The 23,295-nt window shown below is 54.7% G+C and overlaps 1 protein-coding gene across 1 annotated transcript in view; it reads right to left on the minus strand.

Annotated features, from left to right (window-relative positions):
- SLC22A23 (solute carrier family 22 member 23) overlaps nt 1-23,295 on the minus strand; it is a 129,848-nt gene that overhangs the window by 74,622 nt on the left and 31,931 nt on the right. Inside the window, 2 exon segments of the mRNA XM_070361225.1 lie at nt 11,934-12,088; nt 17,081-17,184. Coding sequence (XP_070217326.1) covers nt 11,934-12,088; nt 17,081-17,184 — 259 coding nt within the window.

Here is a 23,295-nt window from a genome sequence, read left to right on the forward strand (position 1 = left end):
AGCCACCTGGGAAGCAAGTGATTCAATTTCACCCTCTTAAAGAACAAGACCCGAGTACCCTGGAGCAAGCTGATATCCAACAGCTCCAGGCTGACATCCAAGTTCCAGCAACATCCCCGCCCTCCATGAGCAACGGAAACACCAGGACAGCCACTGAAGGGTGATCTCAGAGGAGACCCTCTTGTCTGTGACAAAACCGCCAAGAGAAGGAAGGCTGGGGTAAACTTCATCCTTGAGAACCAGAGATCTGAACCACTCGTTCCCCACTGAACCCCTTCTGGGGACACCTTCTGTGATGGAAGACAGTTCAGTTCAAACCGGTTAAAACCAGGGAGAACCAGAACAGCACAGTCACCATGGGATGGGAAGGCAGGACCCCGAGCACCACCTCCCCGAAACACGGAATGGAGCAAATGCTTTTTCACAGAGGTGGCAATGGCCGTCCTTGGCCGGCAGAGCGAAGCCCGGACACCTCGCCCGGCACCCACGCCCCAGGGAGGCCCCAGCCCTTTGGGGGAACCTTCTCCTTCCCCCATGGAGACTCCCTGGGGAGTTACACCTGCTGGTCAGGCTCCTGGGTGAGAGGGAGGAACACTGTGGGAAGGCGCCCGGTCCTTGGCTGGATGAGGCCAGAGAGGAAGCGGACCCTGGAAAGGGAGGGGGGTCGAGGCAGGAGAAGCCAAGCCATCAACCTGGGGACGGGGGAGGGGGAGGTGAGGGTGGCGGGAAGGGGGCCAGGGAGAGGGCCCCAAAGTGGGGCTGGACTCTGGACTTTAGAACACGGTTCTTGAACTGGGGAGAGGCCTGCGGCCACCTGCGGACACATTCCAAGCAATCTGCACAAAGCCATACGTTTTGTGTTCTCATGTCAGTGAAAACTCATCTATTGATACGTTAACATAAGTGTCACCCTGATTGTCTGAGTGAGCAGCCAGGAACCCAGAGTGGAGCTAGGACTTCAGGCCTACGTTTGTGTCTGAATTTACACTCACAAAGGCCAAAGGTCACCCCGACCTGCCGCACAGATGCAGGCTTAATAGTGCTTTGAACACAACAGCAGAAGAACGGAGTCTCCACACGTGTAGACAGCACTCCAGGGCGTGACCAGGCTGAAGCCGGCTATGGAAAGGCCACCAGAGCACCAGGGACTGTGGGTCTGGTAGGGTTGGAAGCGTAGGTGTTTGCTATTTGCACTGGATGCTCAGAGGCAAGAGGAGCTTAGTGCATTCTGGGTCCTGTGGGTGATGAGGGACCAGCTTGAGCCTAGTGCATCCTGGGTAATGTGAGTGGTCAGGGGAGCCTACAGCATCCTAGGTAAAGTGCTTAGGGACCAGCCTGAGCCTAGAGCATCCTGGGTAATGAGAGCCTGAGCCTAGAGTGGTTGACCCAGGACCCAGCCTGGACCCAGCCTAGGAGCATCCTGGGTAATGAGAGTGGTTGGGACCCAGCCTGAGCCCAGAGCCTAGAGCATCCTGGGTAATGAGTTGGGACCCAGTGGTCAGGAGCCTGGAGCCAGCCTGAGAGTGGTTAGGAGCCTGAGCCTAGAGCATCCTGGGTAATGAGAGTGGTCAGGACCCAGCCTGAGCCTAGAGCATCCTGGGTAATGAGAGTGGTTAGGACCCAGCCTGAGCCTAGAGCATCCTGGGTAATGAGAGTGGTTAGGACCCAGCCTGAGCCTAGAGCATCCTGGGTAATGAGAGTGGTTAGGACCCAGCCTGAGCCCGCATCCTGCGGTAGGTGGTTAGGAGAGTGGTTAGGACCCAGCCTGAGCCTAGAGCATCCTGGGTAATGAGAGTGGTTAGGACCCAGCCTGAGCCTAGAGCATCCTGGGTAATGAGAGTGGTTAGGACCCAGCCTGAGCCTAGAGCATTGTGGGTAATGAGAGTGGTTAGGATCCAGCCTGAGCCTAGAGCATCGTGGGTAACGAGAGTGGCTGGGGGCTGGGTAGAAACCAGAATCATGAGGAGGGGAGCCTGGGAAGGAGCCTAGGACAATGCACAGAGATTCTGTCCTCCGTGACCACGGGACAGGCCAGGCTCCTGTGGGTGTCAGAGAAGAAAGGTGGAGTTTTAGATGCACGTTTCAGGGGGGCTGCTCAGGCTGGGGCAGGGGAGAGCTCAGGCCAAGCTGAACGCTGCAGGCTGCTGCGGCATCCGGATGAAGAAGGAGAGCCTGTGTGAAGGCCGTGGCCATGGGGAAGGAGAGACTTTGAGGAGGCGGGACAGGTCCTATGTGATTGAGAGCGGACGAGGGAGGGGGCAGGACCCGGCAACCAGCTGGGGCGCCTGGACTGGTTTTCCTCCACACAGTGGGGCGAGGGAGGCAGCCCAGGATTCCAACTCCAAACCCTACAGATTTTGAAGCCACTGGCCTCTCCCTACTCGGGCAGGGCTGCTGGGGGCGATGACAGACAGCTTCATGCTCAGATACAAGTGGGTGGTGCCTTAGGGGTACCCCAGGAGGTTGACTTAGCAGGCGATCGTCTGTCCAGAAGTTCAGGGACAGTCACAGGCTCCCGAAGAGCTGAGTGTGCCAAGAGCCCGAGTGACAGGAGAAGTAAGTGGGTGGAGGGAGGCAGGAAGCGGTAGCCTGAGAGACCAGTGGGAAGTCAGGACAGGCTGATAACCAGGGCGCCAAGAAAGGGCCAGTGAGAGTGGCCAGTAGTGCAGGCCGAGGATGGAGCAATGGTCGCCCAGTAGGTCAGAGGTAACTGGGGCAAAAGCAACTTCCATACAGTGATCAATGTGATCTAAATAGTTTCAAGCATAGCTTTTAATTCCTGTGTTCCCCAGAAAAATACCACCTTGTCTTCATGTCAAGTATTTTAGGAAGGAAATAACTTTTAGAAAAAAATTTGGTAAAAAGTATATAATATAAAATTAACCATCGCCACCATTTTTAGTGTGTAAGTCAGGGGCTTAAGGGCATCCGCACTGTTGCGCAAGAAAATAACAATGGTAAATGCTCCTTATCATTGGACAGGAAAAACCGAGTTAGAAGGCAAGAGGATAATGAGATTTTTTTCTTGAAGTCGCCTAAAACAGCACATTATCTTGGCTCAATCGCTGGGAATTCAGAACTGCAGTAGAGCTGGAGAGGCATCTGGGTCCTTCAAGGGATGTTACGCTGCTCACACTGAAGGCGGGGGGTGTGTGTCTGTGTGTGCACACGCCTGTGTGTCTGTGCAGCGCGCGTGTGTGTGCACATGCCTGTATCTGTGTGCGCGCGTGTCTGTGTGCGTGTGTGTGTGCGCACACGCCTGTGTCTGTGCGCGCATATGTGTGTGTGCACACGCCTGTGCATGTCTGTGTGCGTGTGTGTGCACGCCTGTGCGTGTCTGTGTGCGTGCGTATGTGCACACCTGTGCGTGTCTGTGTGTGCACGCGTGTGTGTGTGCACACGCCTGTGTGTCTGTGCGCGCACGTGTGTGCACACGCCTGTGTGTCTGTGCGTGTGTGTGCACACACCTGTGCGTGTCTGTGTGTGCACGCGTGTGTGCACATGCCTGTGTCTGTGTGCACGTGTGTGCACACGCCTGTCTGTGTGCGCGTGTGCACACACCTGTGTGTGTCTGTGCGCACGTGTGTGTGTGCACACACATCTGTGTGTCTGTGCACGCGTGTGTGTGTGTGCACACGCCTTGCGTGTCTGTGTGTGCATGTGTGGCGCGGTGCCGAGCACTGCTTTGCTGTTAAGGAGTGGACAGGAGAGACTGAGGAGGGCGTGAGGACAGGTCTAACTGTGTAGCTGCTCTGTACTGCTGTTTTAGTCTCAGGTGTACAGCAGAGTGATTCAGTTATACATATTTTTTCCATTTTTTCCCACTCTAGGTTGTTACGAGATGCTGGCTCTAGCTCTCTGTGCTATATAGTAGGGCCTTGTTGTTTGTTTTATATACAGCAGAATGTATCTGTTGATCCCAGCCTCCTAGTCTATTCACCCCCCTTTCTTTTCTCCCTCTGGTACACACAGCTTGTTCCCTATGTCTGAGAATGTTTCCCTTTTGTAAATAAACTCCCTTGTATTATTTCTAGATCCCACATGAAGGTGACATCATGCTGCCTGTCTCGTCCGACTGACTTCACTATGAGCAGCTCCGTCCACATTGCCGCAAATGGCACGGCTTCATTCTTTTTAAGGCCGAGTAATGTTCCACTGCGCACACGCACTGCGTCTTCTGAAACCAGGCATCTGTCAATGGGCAGAAAGGCATGTTGCCTTTGCATGCTCGGCCCCTAACGGCGCACAGCAAGTACTCAAGTTCATCCTGGCGCCCCGGTACCCAGGAAGCCCTCAGACTCTTGCTGAGTGAGGGAGACAGCCGTCCTGTTTTCACAACACGCCCCAGGCGAAACCGAGACTCTCTGAAGCCCAGCTGCTCTGGCGGGACGCAGTCACACCGGAGCTGACAGCAAGCGTTCATGGCTCCTCACCCCGGGAGTCACATTTCTCTCTGGTCTCAGAGCCAGAGCTGTGTTTTATTTAATTTTGTTTTGGCCAATAGGAGTCTCGGCAAACCACTCACGACCTCACCTCCCACCAGATCCATTTGGATGTGGATGTCTTTGAAGGAGCCTGGTCTTCACCTGCTCCCGAGGTGACGTTTATTTCCTCTCTCTTCTGTTTCAAGAGTGGAAAACAGTCAGACTTGTGCCGCTCTCCCTTCTCCTCAGCCCGGCTTCCAGCCCCGTGTCCCTTCTCGTCTTTCCAGATGAGAAAAGCAACTCCCGTAGCGTCTAACGGGATCCCCAGACCAGACCTGTGAGCCCGCCTGGCAAGCGTGCGGACACGAGGGTGCGGAGAGTGAGGCGGGCTTCCCCAGAGGGTCGGGATGCAGGGACGGCGCTGTGGCAGGAGGGCAGGGCCTGGCCCACGGGGTCCGGGAAGCCGGGACCGTTAAACCGGCCGCTCGCTCACCTCCTCCCACGTCGTCACCTTGGACGCCAGTCCCCACACGCGGCAGCCTCCGGATAGCAGTGACCTTGGCTGCCCATCTGGGCTGGGGGGATGCCGCTCGGAGCCCAGCACCCCTGGTTCCTTGTCCTCCCCGCCCCCGGGGGCTAGGACCCCCTCACCCTGGAGGAGGCTCCTGGTTGAGCCTAGAATTCCAAAGTGAGAAGGCAGCGGGGGTTTCCCCCTGGTTTTCTTGTTTTCTTATCTGCACTGTGGTATTCGGTGTCCACACCTGGAGTCCGTTGATTTTTGTTTTCTACTCATTTTCTCCACCGATGGTTCCAGAAGCGACTCCATAGTTCTGTGGTTCTACGGCACACACTGAACACCTGTGCCCTGACCTTAGCGAGATGGAGACAGAGGCGCAGAGATAAGGTGCTTTGTGGCAGGTGCAGCTGGTCCACCACGGGGCTCTCACTACACCTGGGCCTCCAGATTTCCAGATCGTCCTGCTTCCCTCTTGCTGGGTGAACACCTTGTTTCAAATGAAGCTCTCGGCCACCACCACCATCCCACCGCTAAAATCACTGTGTGTCTGGAAACGCCTAGTCCTTAACGACAGACACGGTGTTAATATTAATATTATCCTCCATTGCTAAAAACGTTGGGGGGCTTCCCTGGAGGTTCTGTGGTATAGAATCCACCTGCAGTGCAGGAGACAAGGCTTCTATCCCTGGGCCAGGAAAATCCCCTGGAGAAGGGAATGGCTACCCTCTCCAGTATTCTTGTTTGGGAAATCCCATGGACAGGGGAACCTGGTGGGCTACAGTCCCCGGGGTCACAAGGAGTCGGACACGACTGAGCGATTAAGCACACACCCATGCTGGAAAAGGCATCCAGATACTGTAAGTTTAGAATGCTAGATAGCTAAATGTTTTCTCTTCTTTCCTGTCAGTTTTGAGACAGACTATCTTCACCAAGTTCAAAACACCCAAAGAAACACGCACTCTGAAGCCCACACACACACAGGCTGCCCTAACTTCCAGCAGAAGACGGGCACCGGCGCTGGGGCTCCGGGGAGGTGGCGGGCAGGCACGCGAGGCCAGAGGCAGGCACAGAGGCCTTGTCACCTTCCTCTTCTCTATCTGCTCTTCATTTGTCACGGTCTGTCTGCCAGGCTAGCAAAGTGTCTCCAGAGAAGGAAAGGACAGATGAGAACCGAAGTCCGTTCTGATTTCCCAACCGTATCATTTGGAACCTGCATCAAACAAAAACTCTTCTGAAATTAAAAAAAAATAATAATAATGCTTGCCAAAGGCTTTGGGTAAACTCTGACTCACTGCCTTGGCTGACAAAGCCTGTTGGGAGGTCCGGTCCCACCAGAAGTGCAGGGCTGGGGCTCCCAGGGTCGGCTGCTGAGAAGGCGGGGCGGCTGAAGACGGGGGTAGGAGGGGGCGCAAACAGGCGATGGGTCACGGTGGCCGGAGAGCACGTTCTCTTGGGTGAAGAGAAACTGTCCCTTCACCCAAATGCGACGCACATGTTAACGTCCTAGCCCAGCTGAAGTCACTACGCCTGGCCCCACAGCCCAACTACGCCCGCCACCTGGAGGCATGGTTCAAGGGATTGTTTTCTTATAAGCACGGCGGCTCTGACACTCAAAAATCCTGGTGACTGAAATACATCCCAAGGAGTATTCAGAAAAGCATTCGATTACAGAAATACACACAGGACTTCCCTGGTGGATAAGAGTCTGCCTGCCAATCTCTGCCAGTCCGAACAGCAGACACCAGTTCTACCCCTGGTTTGGGAAGATTCCACGCAGCACAGAGCAGCTAAGCCCGTGGGCCACAACTCCTGAGTCCATGCTCCTGGAGCCTGTGCTCCGCGGTGAGAGGAGCCACAAAAAGGAGGAGCGTGAGAGCTGCAACCGGGAGCGGTCCCTGCTCCCCTCAACCAGAGAAAGGCTTTGCAAAAGCAGTGAAGATCCGGCGCAGTCAAAAATAAATAAAAGAAAGAAACTGTATTTAAAAAAAAGATAAGGAACGCTGGAGCACCAAAGTCCCAGATTTGAACAAAAAAAGAAAGGCACACGACAGCAAGGAGGAGCATCTCCCAGCACACTGGAAACGACTCAGCCGGAGGCCAGACCCGTCCTCTCAGGAGCCACATCACCCCGCCCAGAGCAGACTCAGGCTCTTCTGAGATTATTTACCAGTTAAGACTCAGCTTCTCGTTTTGCAAAGTAATCAGTGACTCAGTCACCTGTGAAATCTCTGGTCACTCCTTGATTATGTGTAAAATTCGTCCAATTATTTAAGCTGTCTGGGTTTGAGGAGGGTTATTATAATGAGAACATGAAGCTTTGAGAGAATTTTTCAAGGAAATGGCTCACTGCTGTTAGGCCAAAAAACAAAAACAAGGAGTGTTCATTCACCCACCGTCACTAAGGTATGGTCTCTGCCATCAAGAAGCAGGCTTCATCACTTCCACTGGGGGCGGGGGAGGCTGCTCAAAGTGGGGAGACGGACACAGAGAGCAAACGAGGACAGATTCAGAAAACGTGTGAGAAAACCATTCCTCTCCCCCAGGACTTAGGACGTGGAGCAAGTCAGCTCCAGGAGCTGTTTTCTCTCTGCACTTCTTTTCAACAAGGACACATCCTAGCAAAAGCTGTATCACCTTGTCTGTAAGGTGAACCATCCCTGGAAAAAGAAATCACACGGCAAGTCGTGGCTGGCCACGCTGAGGAGCACATGGGCAGGACTTGCATCTCTGGCGAGTCTTGATTTTCATAAACAGATAAGGAAACAGGATGCTCGCCTCTTTCCTTGGTCTGTGGTTCCCTGCCCCTGGCCTGGCTAGGTCAAGATTTTCTATTTTTTCTTCTTTGGTCAGAGCTAAGGAGATACAAGGAGGCCACCAGGGCAGCCCAGGTGGGTTAAATTACTTGAGTGTCTCGCGCAGCCTCAGAGGCGGCCGGACCCCTCCTGCAGCCACCTCTCGCAGTTCAGCGTCGCTTCGTCTCTGGCTCCTGCCAACGGTCTTCCAGGTACAGGCTCCTGGGGAAGATGCCAACGGTCTCTGGTTTATGTCCTAATTACGCAACCTCGTTTCCCTTTGGTGAACTTAAGGAAACTACAGTTTAAAGGAGGGAGTCTTTGGCTGGAATGCACCATAGAAAAATTCCAAAGCAGAAAAAGCCTTAAGCAATCCTGCACAGGAAAGCAGTTTCCCACACCAGCAGCACATCTCAGAACAGAGCCCACCTTCACAATGAGCTCCGCAAGCCTTGAGATCTGCCAAAACCGTGGCTCTCCCCACTTACAATGCCAGGCACCTGCGAGATGGAAAAGAGAACCACATCCTGTCTCTTCTGAGAAAGTTCAGAGCTTTCCAGCAGACTCACGAAGTGAGACAGAAACCTGCCGGTGGGAGGGATAAAACGCCAGGGCCGTTTAAAATTTATCTCCCAAATCATCAACGCCTCTGGTGTGAAAGCTTCGGCAGAGAAATATTTTAACCCCGTGACCAGGGTTAGCAAGAAATTGCCTTGAGTGAAACAAATGGCCAAGCATTCGCCAAGCATGGGTGCCACGTGTGGACGAAGCAAGCACGCTGCTTAGAAGTTCAGAGTCGCCAGCCCCGAGGGCCGAGGGCTGGGGTCTGCAGTGCCCATCACCAGCCTCTGTTTCCTCCAAGACCGCCAGAGGGAGGGGCTGCCCCCGCCCAACGCACAGCACGCCCGGCCCGACGCTGTCCATTTAGAACTTTCTTTGCTTTTTTGAGCCTCTCAAACTTAGTTCTCCTGCCGTCTCTCAATCAACCCCCTGATTCACGCTGTTCGAATATCATCTCAGTGAACTCCAGAAAATCAATGACGTTCTTCTTCTTTACGTTAATTTTGCTATATCACACATCATATCAACGTGAGAGCGGGTCACTAGGGCACGCTTGGACATCCTCACCACGTGCTTATCCGCCGGGACCTCTGGTTTATGATTCCAAGCTAAGAAAATGTAACTCTTTATGCCGTTTCATTTCAGAGAAAACATGACTGCTCACACAAGTCCATACAATAAAATAACACTGAACTTATGGCGAAATGAAAATGGGACAAAGGAAAAATGAAAGCAAAAAATTTCAAATAAAACTAGGAATGGGGCCAGCATTTAAAGCTCAGCTTGCCGAGCCCACACACATGCTAGATAAGATTCAAAGTTTTCCAAGCTCCCCAGCAGTCAGCAGAAAGAGAATCACTTATGGGTGGAAAACTACACCGGCCCGCTGGTCAGATCAGCCACCATCTGCTTCTGTAAATAAGGGCTTGCTGGGACACAGCCACACCCAATCATTTACATCTTATTTACTTCTTAGTGCTGGAGAAGACTCTGGAGAGTCCCTTGGACAGCAAGATGAAACCATTTGTCAATCCTAAAGGAAATCTTGGAGAAGGCAATGGCACCTCACTCCAGTACTCTTGCTTGGAAAATCCCATGGATGGAGGAGCCTGGTAGGCTGTGGTCCATGGGGTCGCTAAAAGTCGGACACGACTGAGCGACTTCACTTTCACTTTTCACTTTCATGCATTGGAGAAGGAAATGGCAACCCACTCCAGTGTTCTTGCCTGGAGAATCCCAGGGGCGGGGGAGCCTGGTGGGCTGATGTCTATGGCGTCGCACAGAGTCGGACACGACTGAAGCGACTTAGCTTAGCTTAGCTTAAAGGAAATCTACCCTGAATATTCATTGGAAGGACTGATGCTGAAGCTGAAGCTCCAATACTTTGGCCACCTGATGCGAAGAGCCAACTCAGTGGAAAAGACCCTGATGCTGGGGAAGATTGAAGGCAGGAGGAGAAGGGGGCGACAGAGGATGAGATGGTTCGGTGGTATCACCGACTTAATGGACATGCATTTGAGCAAGCTCTGGGAGATGGTGAAGGACAGGGAAGCCTGGCGTGCTGCAGTCCATGGGTCACAAAGAGTCAGACACGGCTTAGTGACTGAACAATGATAGGATATCACGGCAGAGCTGAGTACCTGCCCTGGAATAAAACATTTACCACCTGGCTCTTTAGAGAAGAAAAGTCTGCAGACCCTGGGGTTACTTGGTTCTGTACCCGTCAGGTAACCGCAGAGCTTTCCTGGGATAAGCATACTCCCTATATGGTTCTGAAGTACAGAGAACTTTGCACTGTCAAGAGCTCACCGTGTAATCTCTTGAAAAACGTCCTTAGCTTCATTTTTCACAGTCACAGGCTTTACAGGGCCATCGGCGATTCTAAGTGAGGCTGAAAGGGTGTCATGGGGGTAGTTTTTCTCCAGGTCTGCTGAAGGCAGGGGAGTCTGCAGAGATGGCCAGTGTGGGTCCTCCCACTCCTGATGAGAGGCCGTCAGGGCTACTGGGTCGGGCTCCTCTCCCGCTGAGCCCCAAGGGTTCCCCCGAGCCCTCCCTGCGGTCGCTGGCAGCAGTGGGCATGCAAAATAAAGCTGATATGTCAGCTTTGCTTTAAGGCTCTTTTCTGTGAACGTCCTCTGCGCTGAGTTTGACAGGCACCGGGGTGGTGAGCTGGAGGCCGTTTCTCTGCTCAGTTCCCGAAGCCTGCTGTCCCATTCTGCCAGCCTGCAGAGCTGCCCCTAGAGCAGGGCCCTCGAGGAGGCACAGCACGGCGCCCGCCCGTGAGAACCATAGCCCCGTGGGGATGGGGCCCTGGGGAGCAGACCCCACACGCCGGTACACACCCGGGGCCTGCGGGCCCGAGACGAGGGCTGGGGTCTCCTCCAGAAAGGGGGCCGCTCCTCTGTGCAGACCACGGGGGCAGGGAGGGAGGGCCCAGGCAGCTCCTACGGAAGCGCTCAGGCTCAACACCCACCCCTGAGACCTCTGTTCAGAGAGACAAGCCCTCCACAGGGTCACCCCGACCCGCAGACCGGGGACACGTACATTCCTAAGAACCCCCCAGAGCAAGGCTTCCAGGATAAATGCAAATAACCTCAAAACGGCGATGTCTAAGAAACCACAACTCAAGTCAACGTCAGAAGAAGACAACAGAACAGCCCACTGCGGATTCCGGAGAACACATCTGTAGTCCTTTTCTTCTCTGTGACGATAAAACCATGCTGTGATCGACTATAGTTCTGTCCTCTACAACAGGGAACAAAATCCAGCTTATTTAACAGTGTCATTAAAAGGATCATCCACTAAACGAAGGTAGCCACACCTTAAGATAATCAGAGCTATCCTTATCGACCCCTCTAGAAATTGCTACTTAATCTCTGATCCTACACGTGTTGTCAAAGGGAAAGAAAAAGGAAATGTGTTATAAATAATCATATTATTCCTTACAGTTCTTTGCACACCATGATTAAAAAATATAAAACTGGAAAATAAACAGCCACGCCTAAAACCTTCCTTCTCCTTGTGGGTGTGCGCCGTGCGCTAGAAAACACCAACCACAGAGAAGCCAGACAGGCTTCCTTGACAGGGGGAGTCCACACGGCGCCCACACGGCGGGTCAACAGAGGACAGTTTCTTCACCCTGAGATCGCCACTCAACTCTCCCAGCACCAGCGCTCAGGGTTCAAGTCCAGACCACTCAGGCCACACGGGAATGTGGGACACTTGGACCCTGCATGACCTCAGCGAAAAACACAAAGAAAGAAAACTCTTAAGAAATCCATGAGAACACGGAGCCCACACCAAACGTGAGCCACTTGGTTTGCTCTCTGGAGCCAAGCGCGGGGACGCCTGGGTACGTCTGGGTTTGGAGGAGCACGAAACGTCAACACGGAGGACCCCGGCCCCTGCGGTGGGCCGAGCCCCACTACTCCAGGCACGATGCAACCCTCCATGGGCTCCAAGCTGGAGCTCAGGCTGGAGGGCGGGTGAGATGCACAGCCTGGGAGCATGGTCCTCGCCGCAGAAGACACCGTCCTCTGCGCTCCAGAGCTGCAGGATGCAGACGCCAGCCCAAACCTCGCACGCGCCGGCCACACACTCCCTCACCTCCTCTAGGCTCCCCCGAAGGCCCCTACTTACGCAGCGCGTACAGGGTGAGGGTCACTCCCGCCAGGCAGAACCCTTCGAAGAACCTGAGTGTGCTGAACATGGTCACATTCACAGACAGCGCCACGGTCAGTCCGAAGATGAGGATGAAGATGATGGAGAAGAGCAGCACGGGCCGCCGGCCGAACCTGCACACGGACAGGGACGCGGTCAGTCATCGCCGGACAGGCCGGGCCTCCCCAGGGGCCAGCGGTGCTGGGTGGGGACCCCACGGAGTCTGCATCCCTCCTGGACCCTCGTGGGGAGGCCCAGGGGCAGGGGGCCCTCAGGGTACGCACACCCACCCCTCGTCATGTAGATAAGGGAATACAGGTCAACAGCTGCTGTGCGACAGACGTGAGACGGGAACCGATTCCTGTTGGCCAGTCTACTCCTGAGTTTATGGGGGTAATTCAATAGAACCAACAGTAACTCCCCAAACTTCTACCTTGGCACCCCCAGCATAAAACGGCTTGGAGGCTGTGACCTTTGGAATTGGCTCCAGAGTCAACATAGACACAGGGTGAGCGGCTTCCAGCTGTTTCTCTGAGTTGTTGACTAGACTGGCCTCGACCTCGCCCGCAGCCTGGTGGAGCCAAGGGCTGAGCCGGCGGCGGGCTGGTTTCAGCTCCCCGATGAGGAATGACCAGAAGGGAGCACAGACTGAACGGGGGTGGCCTGAGCTGTAAGGATGCACGTGGACCTGGAAGGGAGGTCCCCAGGGGCCTGTCCTCTGCACTGGGGAAAGGCCAGCGCACCCTGGGCGGGTGGTCACAGGGCCGGCCCAAGCGGGCTCGGGGAGCACCAGGGATGTGCTTCTAGGCGTGGCGGGGGGTGGAGGGGTGGCCCTCGGCCTGGGGCGGCCCTTGCTCGCCACCCCTCCCGGACCAAGCCTCACACACACGGATGGGCGTGGCACAGCCAGCGTGGACTAGGAGAGCTCCCAGAGAGGCTGGACTCTATTTGCCAAGGGAACAGGGTCCACGCCTGGAACCCCCAACACCTGGACGTCCACCTGGAAGGGAAATGTCCAGAAGGGCAAACAGAAACGAGGAGCAGGTCTGGGGGTGCCTGTGGTTGGGGTGAGAACGGCCGAGACCAGGAGTGGGCAGGAGAGGGGAACGTTCTAAATGCAGTGTGTGCCAGTGGCCACAGGTATGGCTCTGCACAGACACCAGAACTCACTGACCTGTGCACTTAACACGCGTGAGCTGCATGGTGTGCAAACCACCCCTCAATTTAAATGTTTTTTAAAAAAGCAATGTGCGGTAGCGGCCGGCCTTGCCTGTGCAGGAGACAGGCAGGAGACAGTGTGATTTCCTCACACTCTGGGGGCGGGACCCCCAGGACACCATCTCACTCAGGACTCCTGAGGCCTCTGAGCGTCCCCGCCCATCACTCCGGGTTACAGAAATGGCCAGGGCTGTGAGCTCAATGCAACGGAAGTCGATTTTCTGGTCGAGATTTTAGCCGTTACTTCCCTTCACCTGTGCTGGGGTCACTCAGCCCTTACCAGGAACGACTACAGGAAGTTCTGTCCAAATCCAACTCGTCTGCAGAAATGAACTTAAACATGGCTCGGCTGGCCTATTAAATGGAGGAAACCAGAGTCTAACTTATCCCTCTTTATTTCCCTCTGCTTCCCCGTCTGTCCTGCGCTGCAGTGTCAAGATCACTAACAGGACTACAGACCGTGCACCAAGCAGCCGTGGGTCTTCCTACGTCCGGCCTCCCGGACGCCCACCGGACACAGTCTGCTCCTCTGTCCTGACACTTTAGGGAAGACCCTGGATTTCTGCTTAACTTGTAGAAACAATTCTAAATCTTTCCCTCCAAAGTGGCTGCTAAAGTCATTAAGTGAAAATTCGTATCAGGAATGGGGGGCAAACATGGTCTTCAAAGTCAGAGCCCTGGCCCCAATCCCAGGCTCCCTAAGGACGGAGGTGCCGAGCAAGACCCGCTGGGTCCCGTGAGCCTCCGGCTCTCTTCAAGAAGGGCCATCGGGTGTAGATATGTGCATGTGTTTAGAAGCCCCTGGGGTTCAAGTGGGCCCTGGCTCTCCCCAGAGCAGAGGTCTCCCACCAGATGACCAGTAGACTCGAACTCTCAAATCTGCGATGCAGAGGCATCATCGGTCAGCCAGGACCTGTGACAGGCAGAACATCAGCCTTGGGGGTGTCCCTGTCCTAACCCCCTGAGGCTGTGCCACCTCTCCTGGCACAAGGGACTCTGCAGATGGCGTCAGAGTGAAGGGCCTTGAGGTGAGGCGGCTGTGCCGGGAGCCTCTCCTGGCCACATGGAACCAGGAGACAGTCCATGAGAAGGACCTGACCAGCCACGGTGGGCTCAGACTAGGAGTGGGGCCAGAAGCCAAGGAACAGGAGAGCCTCTGCTGCTGTTCAGTCGCCAAGTCGTGTCTGACCCCGGGGACTGTAGCCCGCGAGGCTCCTCTCTCCATGGGAGTCTCCAGGCAAGAATCCTGGAGTGGGTTCTTCCTGACCCAAGGATCGAACCTGTGCCTCTTGCATCTCCTGCATTGGCAGGCGGATTCTTCACCACTGAGCCACCTGGGAAGCGCGGGAGAGTCTCTGGAAGTTGGAAAAAAACTCCTTTGCCGCCAGTGGCCAAGCTCAGCCCAGGGCCAGAGGGACGGGGTCTGCAGGGCAGCCCATACACAGCCTCCCAGGACCGGTGGGATGAGAAAGGTGCAGAGTCCAGCAAAAGACCCAGCAAGAGAGGGAGCCAGGTCATCTGGCCAGAGCCCCTGACCCAGCTGGCCCCCAGCCTCCACCTAAACTAACACGTTACCTGCAGGACATGCTGTCCAGCCCAGACTGAACGTGTGTGCAAAACAGTCACCTTTAAAAAGCACAAACAAGAAGCCATGCAGCTGAAGTTTCAGGAGACATCGACTGGGGTCTTGGCATAACCTACGGCCCGATCAGCTTCCCGACACGGCCGTGGAATGGTGCCAGCGGCTGTGAGACCCGGACTTCCCTCTCTACGTGTTTATCTCCTTTGAAGCAAGCCTCCGGCAGGGAGTAAAATGCTAACAGTAAATCAGTCAAGGGTGGAAAATACCAAACCTTCAAACTGGAACTGAGGCCCACTCCGAATGTTCAGAAAGCTGCAGCACAAGCTGCCTGCCCCGACCCTCTGGGCACCCCTGGCCCACTCCCCGCCACCCACAAACTTGGAGAAGTGGCTGCAGCTCAGACCCTGGCTGCTTGCCAAGGAAGACCCCACTCTCTCCCGTCTTGGTCCCCGGGGCTGGTGTGTGATCAGGGAGGCCGAACACCATCGATGGGAAAGGCATAAGAAACCACAAAACCACCTGTAAACAGCTTAAACCACTGTAGACCTCTTAGGCGAAGTCTGCATTTACTTTCCCTATTAAATCACTGAATCAGGACACCAAGACTTTAGTCAAGTCCGTGTTTTTAGGAAGAAGTGATGTGGTTATATTACTCTTATTTTCCCAACCTATTTCAGTGTAGGTTTCTGGGAAACAAAATTCCTTGTGGTTAAAACATTGGGATTGGAGGGTCTTTTAGGTCAGTATAGCTCATTCTGAAAACATTTAAAAGTTCAAGTATTTGGTTTGAAAAAAAAAAAAAAAACCAAAACCCTCGTTCTTTCCCAATCCTGTTCCTCCCCTCCCCCTCAAAAAGCTCACCACCAAACCCCACGTGAGGGCCTGTGTGGGTTTCCACAGGTCACTCCCAGCATCTCTGCTCCTGCCCGGGGGGATGCCCTTAAGAAGCGCTTACAGATGATGACTCAGCAAATTCTGAACACACAGGCAATCGCACTTCATGTTAATGCAAGGAACACCCAGTTAGATGCCAGCTTTTGGGGAAGAACTTTTCAGACCTTGAAAGTGGTCTCTCTGGGCTCCCCCACCCCCCGCGGGCACCCCCACAGCGCCGGCCAGCTGTCTCAGCTGACCAGGACAGAGGGCACCCCGGGGCATAGCCTCGGCCTCAAGGAGCCTGCTCTGAATCACTGCCAGCTTTACTAAGTCTGGGATTCAAGAGGCCCTTATTTGTAAATAAAGCCCCTTAAAGAGAAAGAACGTCAAGCAGGGAGGGGTCCCCACACCTCTCTTCTTCGGCAGCCCCCCCGTTCCCCGCCAACCCCAGCAGCACAGGGCCACGGCCACGCTATTCGGGCGAGTCCCCACTGCTGACACAAGCCCCGTGACTCAGTCCACACCTGTGGAGTCCGGCTCTGGGGCCGCTAGGAGCTTAGTTTCAAATGCTGGTTCTTCAACCTAACGGCATCCGGGGATGTTACTTAAACGTCTGTGCTTCTGTTTTTAACCCAGGAGATAAGGGTGAGGCCGGTTTTCCACTGGGAAACAGGGGAGCTGTGCGGAGGGGCGCTTTTAATCCACGGAGACACTCAGCACGGAGTCTGGCGACACAGGCGTCGGTGAGGGCGGGCTGTTAACGCCACCACTCCCACCGCGGCAACCTGCATCTCCATCCCACCACCATCTCGCTCCCCCTGGAACCCTCACCTGGCCCCTCACCCGCCCAAGGAAAGCACATTTATTCTTGTCTCTGGTCCCCACCCCTCCGCCTGGCCTGCCCAGCCGCCACCCACAGCCGGCCACTTTTCAGAGCCCAGCTCCGTGTGGGCCTGCAGAAGCATCTCCTGGCCAAGCCAACTTACAAGGACGGTCCCTCTCTGAGGTCTGCCTGCGTCTGTCCCGGTCTCGAGGGTGAGGAGTGCGGCTGCCCTGTTCCTGTCTTTTGAAGCCCCTGGTCTGTGTATGCCCGCTCAGGGCCCAGCCCTTAAAGCCTGAAGCCACATTCCCAGGCTCTTTCTAACCTCGCTCTCTCAGGAGGAGATGGGCGGCTGGCTGCAGGCTGGTTTTGCTAGATTCTAGCAGCCAGGGAATTGCAATGAATTTAAATTCTCACTTCAAAAGGGTCTGCTCTATGCACTGGCAGCTCTCTCTGTCTGAACTCTGCAGGGGGCGGCTGCCCCCATCAGCTCTGGCCCCAGTGCCAGGGCGGGAGGGGGGAGGTGGGGGAGCCTCGGTCGCCGCAAGCTCAGGCCGACCTCGCCTGGGGAGGCCGCAGAGGCTGCTGCGGCTCCGAGGGGTGTGGTGTGGCAGGCATGCGGGTACTTACCAGTCAGCAATGCATCCAGTTATCAGGTAGCCGAAGATTAATCCAACCAGTAGGGAGAACTTAGCGACATGGACCTTCCAGGCATTATCACACACAAGGTCCCACTAGAGAGGGGCAAACAGAAAACAGGTCAGAGAGAAACGCACAGAGAGTGGACCTTCCAGGCATTATCACACACAAGGTCCCACTAGAGAGGGGCAAACAGAAAACAGGTCAGAGAGAAACGCACAGAGAGTGAACCTTCCAGGCATTATCACACACAAGGTCCCACTAGAGAGGGGCAAACAGAAAACAGGTCAGAGAGAAACGCACAGAGAGGCCGGCGTCATCAATCACAGTGCGCTGATCACGCGCATCCCACACACCACTGGGCGTCTCTCAGTGGTTTGGAGAAGCCAACGAGAAATACCACCTGGCCACAGAAGGCAGTGTGATGCTTTTGTCTGGGGCAGAGGACAGAAGTCCGCAGGGTCTGGTGCCCTGATGCCATCTCGGGGCGGGGGGTTCCTCCCTCCATCCCGGTGGGGAGGCAAGGCCAGGCGTCCCCGGGCACCGACACAGCTAGCACACGCCCCGCAGTGGGAAGCCCCCACCAGCTTCTGCAGAGCGTGTCACCACAGCACGAGCTCTGTGTTTCCAGCCCGAAAACCCCCCAAACTTCACAAGTCATCTTAATAGTTAAGACGGTTAGCGGTCAATACTGAACTATCCACATGAAGCAGTCTTACATTTCCCTTGTCAATGCCGCGCGTGTTTCCCCATATTCCAGGCTAAAGCCACCTGCTCCACTTGGAGAGAAAGCCAATCAGTTGGTGCACACAACCTTTAGACTAGTTTTACAACTAAGCTTTATTATTTAAAAAAAAAATAAACAGCCCTCCAATCTTTCCCTCCTGCTTTGGCAGAAGTGGGAGAGAGATGCACGTCTGCTCCCTCTGAGTGACGTGTGTCCATGTGGAGCACACGTGGGCACCGGCCCTCAGTCCGCGGGCAGCTGACGGCTGGGTCCAAGGGGCAAAGCACCAGGGTCTCCGCATCAACGGGCTTCGGGAAGAGCCGCGCCTCTGCACTGGCCTCCGTGGAGGAGGCACCACCACCTGTGACACCGTCTGCTGGACTCCGGGGGACACACCGAGAGCGGGGCACCGCTGGCCGCACAAGTCACATCACTAAAGACGCAGATTCATCACAGGCTTCTTTACAGGGTTGCTGTCCCCCTGTGTCTGCTCAGGGACCGCAGCAGCAGCGGCAGCAGCGTCACCTGGGAAGTCGCCAGAAATGCGCCTTCTCGGGGCCAGGCCAGACCCCACGGCAGGTTTTGGAGGAAGCGCAGCGAGGCGGTTTAACAAGCCATCCAGGTGACCGTGAGGCTTCCCCAGGGCGGCCATGTCCCTGCCCATTCGAATTCGGTGAATGAGCTTCCCAGGCCGGGGCTCAAACAATCCACCCCCGGGCGCAGGGGGCGGGCAGAGGGTCCAGGGAACACACCCGGCAGGGCTGGCCGGTGCAGCCCACTCCAGCTCAGAAGACTGGAGGGGCAGCTAAGGCGGCTTCTGGAGGCCAGCCTAGAAAACCAACACTCACGTGTACCTGGCTTCTAGCAGCAAACGTATTCGTAACAACATACACCTTCCACGGCGCACCCTGTGTCTAACCTGGGACACGCAGCCCGAAGTGCTGCTGTGAGTCACAGCGTTAGAAGCAGAGGAGTGTCGACTCTTTGCCCCCATGGTTTCGACTCAGAGGCTGCTCCGTCTTCTCTCCTCTCTGCCCTCCTGTGAGTCACAGCCCCGGATGCGCCAGCGTGTGTGGAGTCTGTACCCCCCGCCCCGCTTTCTACCTTCTGAGGCTGCTCCTGCTATTTTCCCATCTCTCCTCATGGCCCACAGGGTAACCGATCCTCAGGGTACCAGCTGCATCGCCCCGCCCAGCTGGCCCTGCGGGCCGAGGAGAGGCTGACAGCCCCTGTGATCATCGCAGCCCAGTGCCATGGCAGCTCCCCGCACCTCCGCCTGGCACACGCTTGGCAGGGGAAGGGCACGCCCTGTCCCAGGTGCTGCTGGGGGAGGGGGAGGGTGGGGGTGCCCACTCTACCCTCAGTCTCCACCCAGACGTCCCACTGGGAGCTGATCTGAGGTCAAGTGATGCCCAAGGCACATTCTGCTTGTAGGAGCCAGCCAGGAGGCATCAGAGCACAAAAGCATTCGGAAAGGGGGTGGGGGCTGGGGGCTGCCAACACTGCTGTGCGCTCAGGCCTGCGAACCACAACTGGACCCGGCCCTGGGCAGCCACCACCCAATCTGGCTGCTACCTAAAGAGATGTCCAGGGCAGCCTCTGTCAATTAGCAAGGCGGGAACAGAAGACTGACCGGCCGAGCAGACAGGACCGGGGGCGGGATCCAGGACAAGGTGGCGACCTGGCGCCCTAACCCCCTCAACCAGGCGCCAGGGCAGACAGCATCTCTGAGTCAGCAAGAAAACCGCCCCAGACAGCCCCACAAGCTCCTCGAGATAAAGATCCCCTGCCTCGGGTCTATTGGGCACCCCCAAGCCTGGAGTCCCCCCTGGAGGCACATTCCATATACCAGGCAGGTGGGACCGGGATCTTTTGTCTGACCTCCACGTCTGATGAGAATAAAGTACACTCAGATGGGCTACGATCTCTGGAAGGATTTCAGGAGTCTAAGGAAGCCCTGGAGATCACTTAGCTTCCAAGACTTGCCCCATTCCCAGTAAGATAAGGCTGGGTTTCCCTGGTGGCTCAGGGATAAAGACTTCGCCTGCCAGTGCAGCAGACACGGGTTCGATCCCTGGCCTGGGAAGTCCCCATGTGCCATGGCCCATGAGCCAGGAACCCATGAGCCATAATTACTGAGCTGGGGCGCTAGAGTCGGGAACCACAGTGCTGAGCCACGAGCCACAAATACTGAAGCCCCACGGGTCCTGGAGCCTGCGGTGTGCAAAAAGAGAGACCATTGCTCACCCCAGCTAGAGAGAGTCTGCATGCAGCAGTTAAGACCCAGCACAGCCAGAAATAAATACAAAAATAGACAAAATTATAAGAAAAAAAAAAAGCTACAGCAATTAGTCATTTCGCTCAGCAAAGGCGTGTTCAAAAAGTCTAAACTGTGCAAAACCAGGACTCAGGGGCGTGGGTTTCGTCCCTTGAGGTCATCTGCTGTCACCTGCCTCTTCTCACGCCGCCCACACCAATCACCAGTCAGTCACCAATGCCCAAGGGCGCTCCGTGCCCAGCGCGCCAGCACCCGCCCCCACCCCGTCCGCTCTGCAGACAGCCTGCTTCACGGGGACCTGCGGGGGTCCACACGCCACCCTTCTGCTGTGGGTGCCCGCGGGGAGAGCTGGAAAACGCCGCTTCGGACTGCTTACTGCTAAGCTTTCCCACGTGGCTGGGGTTCAGCTGGTGATCTGCCCCTCAAAATAACCTTCCGCGCGTAACCTGAAGCTGACTTCCCGGTGACTGAATTAGGAAGAGAGTGAAGTGGGGGCATATGGGAGCACGCCCTCAGCTGCCCGCGAATTCTGAGTGCTGGTTTCATGACCCATCTCCCTGGGGAGGCGGGGACGGGGCCCGCACATCACCATCCCCCACCCCCGAACTCACACGGGGTCTCCACGCGTTAACCCTTCAGACCCACGCCCTGCGTCAACAAAGGCGGGAACAGCCCTCTAATTTAGCGCTTCGTCACTCCATCAGCGAGTCTGCCAAGGCCGTGCATGTGTACAAGTCGCGGCCCGTTTTACAGTCTGACACTTGCTTTCTTTGCTGTTGTTCCGGGACCAGGGATGGTCCTCAGTTAGGGGGAGACCCAGAATGTGATCTCAATCTTAGCTGCCCGTGTTTTTTTTTTTTTTTTTTTTTTTTTTTTAAGGCAGTAGTTACAGAAGATCTGGTGAACTGTTTACCTACCTATACATTTCAAGGATAAGCTGAAAGAAAGAAAACTGATATTACTTTCTGAGGAATAATCTAATTGCTTGACTTGCCAGAGGGGAGGAATATTCACGGAGGAAACTAATGAAATTTCTAAAGAAGATGGAGAATAAATGGGACGGGAGGAAAAGAACCTTATTTTCAGCAGTAATGAATACTCTGATAAAGAGAAATGCAAACGAGAACATAAAGACGGACGGAAACAGATTACTTATCCAATTCTGAGGTAAAGAGGGGCTCCCTACGGATAAAAACTCAAGGAGGGAAAACTACCCAAGGAAAAGATGATGGATTTTATAAGTGGATCTGTTACTCCTGAGTTATTATTCATATTACTTATTTAAAATCTCCTCACATCAAAAATAACATAAGCAATATTATAAAGACTTAAATTTTAGGATACATTGGAAGGGGATAGGAGTCTGTCAGCCCCTGGAAAGGCCACTTTGGCACAGGGGTGATCATCTGGAGGCAAAGGAGGATCAGCAGATGCAGAAAGCAGCCTCCTCAGAGCCCCTCCACCCACTGAAAAGCAGAAACTCCGGAGGACCACAGAGGGCCATAAACCCCACCTCCGGGGAAGCCCGAGGCTGTGAAGACACAGCCGGTGCTGAGATGTGTCTGTAAACAACCTCAGGGACAGATTAGGAGTCTGGGACTGACAACTGGACACACTGCTATTTGTAAAGCAATCGACAAGGGCCTGCTGCACACCACAGGGGCGCTACTCGACGTTCTGAACAACCTCAACGGGAGAAGAATTTGAAAAGACCAGGTGTACGTGTGAAGGGAACTGAATCGCTTTGCGGTACACTAACACAACATTCTAAGTGAACTATGCTCCAATATAAAATAAAAACGTCGAAAAACCTCACGGAAACAACCCTCACCTTCCATTGCTGCTAAGTCACTTCAGTCATGTCCAACTCTGTGCGACTTCATAGACGGCAGCCCACTATGCTCCTCTGTCCCTGGGATTCTCCAGGCAAGAACACTGGAGTGGGTTGCTATTTCCTTCTCCAGTGCATGCAAGAGAAAAGTGAAAGTGAAGTAGCTCAGTCGTGTCTGACTCTTAGCGACCCCATGGACTGCAGCCCAGCAAGGCTCCTCCGTCCATGGGATTTTCCAGCCAAGAGTACTGGAGTGGGGTGCCATCGCCTTCCATTAGTTCCCCCCATATATTTACTTCCCAAGTCTGCTGCCCCGAAAAGCCCGGACCCTTCTCCCCCTTTTCTGCAGGCCTGTTGTCCTTTGTTACGATGCTCCGTGAGCCCAGGCTCTGCCCTTCCTTCTGAGCGCTCCGTGTGCCCGGGTGCACTTGGCAGTGAACCCTGGTTCCCTCTTGTTCAGCCGCCTTCCCTCAGTCTAGCTGCCAGGGCCCCAGCCACAGAACCTAGGAGTGTGGAAGAAAGAGATTTCCTCCTACAATAGCCAAAGGGCTACTATCCTTTGGAGAAGGGAATGGCAATTCACTCCAACATGCTTGCCTGGAGAATTCCAAGGACAGGGAGCCTGGCGGGCTAAAAGTCCATGGGGTCACAAAGAGTCGGACACGACTGAGCAACTAACACTTACTATCCGTAGTCAGTATTTCCGTAACAATATCGACTGATACTCTATGTTTCTGGTCAAGCATCCAGAAAATTAACAAAACATGAAACAAATGGTTAAAGGACACCTGGGAAACACTCCATTCCTCTAATGAAAATCAAAGCTCGGTACTTTATTAACTAAAAAACCTTTGTGTGTGTTTGTGTGCTATGTCAATTCAGTCGTGTCCGACTCTTTGTGACCCCATGGACTGTAGCCCACCAGGCTCCTCTGTCCATGGGATTCCAGGCAAGAATCCTGGAGTGGGTTGCCATTTCCTTCTCCAGGGCATCTTCCCGACCCAGAGATGCAGGAGAAGAAACAGACCTTGGGAAAAAGTTCCCAGAAAAGGAATTGCTGGGATAAAGAGTGGTCACGATTTCAAGTCACTGTGATGCGTGCTGCCAGACAGCCTTCCAGAAACTCGGTGCTTCACTTACATGCCCGGCAGACTGGATCCTCTGTTTCTTCTCCTGCATCTTTGGGAAACGTAAAAAAAACTTAAAAAAAATATTAATGAAAGTATTGAGCTTTGATTTTAATTGGGCTTCCTTGGTAGCTCAGTGGTAAAGAATCTGCCTGCCAATGCAGGAGACATGGATTCCATCTCTGGGTCGCTGTCAGATGTCCCGGTACAATGATCCTCAGTGTCTGTCACTTGTGAGAAACC

This window comes from Bos mutus, chromosome 23 (genome assembly GCF_027580195.1).
Source record: "Bos mutus isolate GX-2022 chromosome 23, NWIPB_WYAK_1.1, whole genome shotgun sequence".
NCBI lineage: Eukaryota > Metazoa > Chordata > Mammalia > Artiodactyla > Bovidae > Bos > Bos mutus.